General features: G+C 32.3%; 1 protein-coding gene across 1 annotated transcript; it reads left to right on the top strand.

Moving 5' to 3' along the window:
* The first annotated feature begins 2,938 nt into the window (after window positions 1-2,938).
* Window positions 2,939-4,117, top strand: LOC114192368 (LOB domain-containing protein 29-like). Its single transcript, XM_028082071.2, has 2 exons — window positions 2,939-3,289; window positions 3,408-4,117. The coding sequence occupies exons 1-2, from the start codon at window positions 3,011-3,013 to the stop codon at window positions 3,843-3,845; spliced, it is 717 nt and encodes a 238-aa protein (XP_027937872.1). The 5' UTR covers window positions 2,939-3,010; the 3' UTR covers window positions 3,846-4,117.
* Window positions 4,118-4,452: the final 335 nt, after the last annotated feature.

Here is a 4,452-nt window from a genome sequence, read left to right as displayed (position 1 = left end):
TAAATTAAAAAAAAATAAAAAAAATATGATTAAAATATTAACATATTGATTTTGAATGGTTTATTTTTTAATCAATTAGTTTTAAAAATATTCAACATTATTTAAATGAGTTATTTGGACTTTATTTAAAATTTATGAATGTTATATATTGTATTTTATTTAAATTTATGATTAAAATATGTTGTTAAATATTTATTTTTACTTTTTTTGTAAATATCCGCGGATATACGTAAATATTAAAAAATTATATAAGTACTCGCATAACGTATACTCTATACCCGCACGAATATGGTTACGGGTACGAGACGAATATTTATCCAACAAGTAGAGTATTGAAGAGCTAGTACCCGTACCCACCCACCCCATTGATATCCCTAATGAAGACATACATGTTATAAACCCTTCGATGCGAGGAAGAGACTCTTATTTTAAAATCATAGTGGAGAGGTTTAGAAAGTTCTGGTCTTCAAAAATGGAAAGCACTCATGCCATTTTCATGGAACAGAAATGTGTCCTTTATTTTCTTTTTCTTGCAAATAAAAATTCCCAATTTGTTTGGTTGCACTCTCAAGTTGAAGAAACACATAAAGATTAGGACCGTTTAATTTGTCCAACTCCCATTCCCTCATACCCCAAAAACAATTTTTTTTTTTTGGAATTTTTTAATTTTATTTGATGGGTTTTTATTGGGGTGTTATAATTACCTAGGGTTGAGTGTGGGGTCTGAATTTTTGATTTTTGCATTTGAGTGAGGTCTACATGTTAGTGGCTATACTAGACAGAAGAAAGTGATTGAAAGTTATGAATATTTGTTAAATGTCAATCATACGGTATTGCTAGACAAACCGTGACCTCCATGCTTAAACTATTCCAAGTAAAGAAAACAATCTTCTCTCTTTTAATTACCCTCGTTTCTGCTCTAAACTTGTGTCACTATCTTTTGTTTCACTCATTGTTGGAATCTTCTTCTCTTTTATGTCTTTTTTAAGTTGCTTTTGTGCTTAGATTACCTGTACTACAGGATAATTATTATTCTAGTACCAGCAAGAATCCACCACCAAATATTCATCACTTGATATATACTTGTTTCTATCAAGTGATCTCATTAATTACAGTTGACAACATCAACAACAAGGGCTTATTTTGAAAGAGGGAAGTTGTTTGGGTGCTTGGATAGTTATTGGTTTAAACTAGTAGCATTGAACTGAAATCTGTGCCATTGTAATTTGCGTCATCATGGAAGAATTAATCTTGCTGTGCGCGCCTTTCAATATTTTTTTTTTCCTGTTAATGATCCAATGAGCCTAGCAACTAGTAATAATCATGTTAGTTTCATCTTCTTCCGACTGAGTCATATAAAATAACTTGACTTTCTATGAATTCTATAAACTATTAAATAGAGTTTATTAAATGTATTATTTTTTCTCTACTGTAATCGAAACAATGATACGTAAACCCTTTCTTCTTGGAATGATCCTTATAACAATTAAGGTTTAAACATCAACTTATAAGCAATGATATGACATTTTTTAGTGGAACAAAGCTACACAAAGTATGCAGGGTGAAATGATGAAGGAAAGCATTGAAGATGCACCTGTACATCCAAGAATTAGTAATAAGATAGCTCAAGTTTATGGACTCAAATACGAAATCCAAATTATAATTGAGTTGAATGTCACCCTTTAAAATATAAGGTTAAGCATGTATAATATTTTGTTTAATTTTCCTAAGGATTCATACGTACTATTTCTATTTTTTGTCGATGGAAAAATCTTCTCCTACTTGCCTGTATGTATAATTATAGATTTTTAGAAATACTAAAATAATATATTGAATACAAATGAAAAAGTTGAATAATATATAAAAAAAATTAAACCTTAAGGTTTTACATTAAAAAAAGTATGTCAAATTTCTTATATAGATAATTCGTAGTAGTACTGATAATTTGTTTTAGCGTGTCTGAGTCAAATAGAAAACAATTCGTCTATAGACCCATAAACATTCAATATTACAGTTTTATGGTAAATGTTATCAAGTTGTTTATAAGAACAACTTATATATTAGAAGTCGTGAGTCTGGCCATATGAACTTTGGTTTAATTAGAGGAATACAAAAAGGATCACAGGAGAATGTATTAAGAATGAGCACAAGGGTACCCGATCCCAATTGCAAGAAGATCATAGAAGAAGATCCTGTCAAATTCTATATTAGTGAGAGTACCCTTACTACTATTATAATCTGTTGTTAAAAGAATGATTCAAGTTTTTAAACTAAAAACAGACGATTGAGTGTTATATACTAATAGGTATGCCACGAAACATGGGAAGGGGAAAAATGTGTGGTAACAGTTTGGTGTACTCTCAGAATAATTAATTCTGTCATCGTATAATGGTAGATAAGTCTAATTAAAATGCCATCCGAATTTCAATCAAAAGTTTTGGAGAAATCATAAACTGCAACAATTAATAATTATAAACTACGTAGAGTAAAGCTGTAACACGTTTTAGTTAGTAGTAAACAACTATTAACCAGGTTCCAATTCTATATTCAGAAATATTAATTGGAGGGTCAAAAATAACACTACATAAGTAGTCCAATAAATATGCACTTGCGGCTATCACTTAATTATAAGGAAAAAAATGCAAATTATTATTGAGAAAAAGGACAAGAGAAGATAGATCCAATGATGAATTAAACAAAATGGGTTTGGTTAACGCTAGCTCATTTGTCGTATAAGGATGCTGAATGGAATCTCATTTTGGGGATAAAAATAACAATTTAGAATAGGGGATTGCAGCGTTTTGTACAGGAAAAAATAATGAACAATGTAGGCCATTAAGGGAACACAAATTTATTATTTAATTCTTAATCTAATATATCCTTTCCTCTTCCTCCGGTGTATATAAAGATGTTGATAAATGATCATGTTCATGAGCACGAAGCTGAAGAGACAATAGAGTTAGAAATAATTCCAAATAGCAATTCTCAAACTCAAATTAAAAAGTCGAAGATGACTGGTTCAGGATCTCCTTGTGGAGCCTGCAAATTCTTGAGAAGAAAATGCGTGAGAGGTTGTGTTTTTGCACCTTACTTTTGCCATGAACAAGGTGCTACTCATTTTGCAGCCATTCATAAGGTCTTTGGTGCAAGCAATGTTTCAAAGCTCCTTGCTCACCTCCCTGTGAGTGATCGTTGTGAAGCTGCAGTCACAATCTCATATGAAGCTCAAGCCAGACTTCAGGATCCTATTTATGGCTGTGTCTCCCATATTTTTGCACTGCAGCAACAGGTTCATTTCCCTAAATATATATATGTCACAGTTTACATATAATTGAAAGCCCTAACCAAACCAATATATGTGCTTAAATATTTCTTCACTTTTGCTTAATTTGATATTCTGTGTATAGGTGGTGAATTTACAAGCACAGCTGGCTTATCTGAAGGAACAAGCTGCCCAGAGTTTTCTCAATGCCTCTGTCAGTGAAAACCCTAATGAAAAATTATTTGAAAAATCTTCAGCTGCTTTACCCCAAGATCTTCAAAGTTGGTTTCAGGTGGAAAATTCCAACCTGGGGCCAGAGTTTCTTCCTAACATGTGTACTAATTTATCAACACAAAAACATTATGGGAACAATGTTCTCATCGAAGATCTAAACCCTACCGGCATCAATTATGAAAATTCAGGTGCCATGGAAGAAAACAGCTCCTTTTCTAGCTTTGACGAGAGTTCCAATAGCTACTCCATGTCCTATGACATGCACACAAACAGGAGGACGTGGGGTTTTCATGAAGTGGAGGATCTACATTCAGTGGCTTTTGGGTACAGTGCTCGATCACATTCATGAAAGAACTGGTGAAGACAATTTTATCAATTTTGAATTGCTGCTGCTGCATATTGTGAAGCACGCACTATATATACTCTGTTGCCGTAAATAAGCTAGGAAAGCATAGAAATGTTGATATTATTATATAATTGAAATGGAAGCCCACTCTCTTATTGTCTTTATCAATTTTAATCATCTTAAGTAGAAGAATCATGGCGTAATTGTGTCAGAAAAACTCTCGGGTTTTGTATGATACTATTGAGAGCTATAAATTTGTTTTTTCCTAGCACGTATCCTAAATTTTGATCTAATAAACACTGTCCCTAGATACCTTCATGATAGTTTTAGGCCCTTTTCTTAAATACAACATGTTTGGTGTGGAATATATGGAACACTACTAGGGGTATGCTTGCATTTCCCCCCCAGTTCTTCAGATGTTATCCTAAATATTAAATGAGAATATCTTTTTCTTCAGAAATTTAAGCATTGATTTACTACGTTTTGATTGACTAATCCCTTCTTTCAAACTTAAGGTCTGTTCATTTGGAAACCCTAGTCCGTTAATATTCCAGTTCATTCATGTTGACTGAATCTAACAAGAAAGATAGATTAATTCTCAACCAGTCTC

Source organism: Vigna unguiculata, chromosome 7 (genome assembly GCF_037176805.1).
Source record: "Vigna unguiculata cultivar grain cowpea cultivar isolate G323 ecotype 2 chromosome 7, ASM3717680v1, whole genome shotgun sequence".
NCBI lineage: Eukaryota > Viridiplantae > Streptophyta > Magnoliopsida > Fabales > Fabaceae > Vigna > Vigna unguiculata.
Note: the sequence above shows the minus strand (reverse complement) of the source record. Positions and strands in the feature narration are given on the sequence as shown.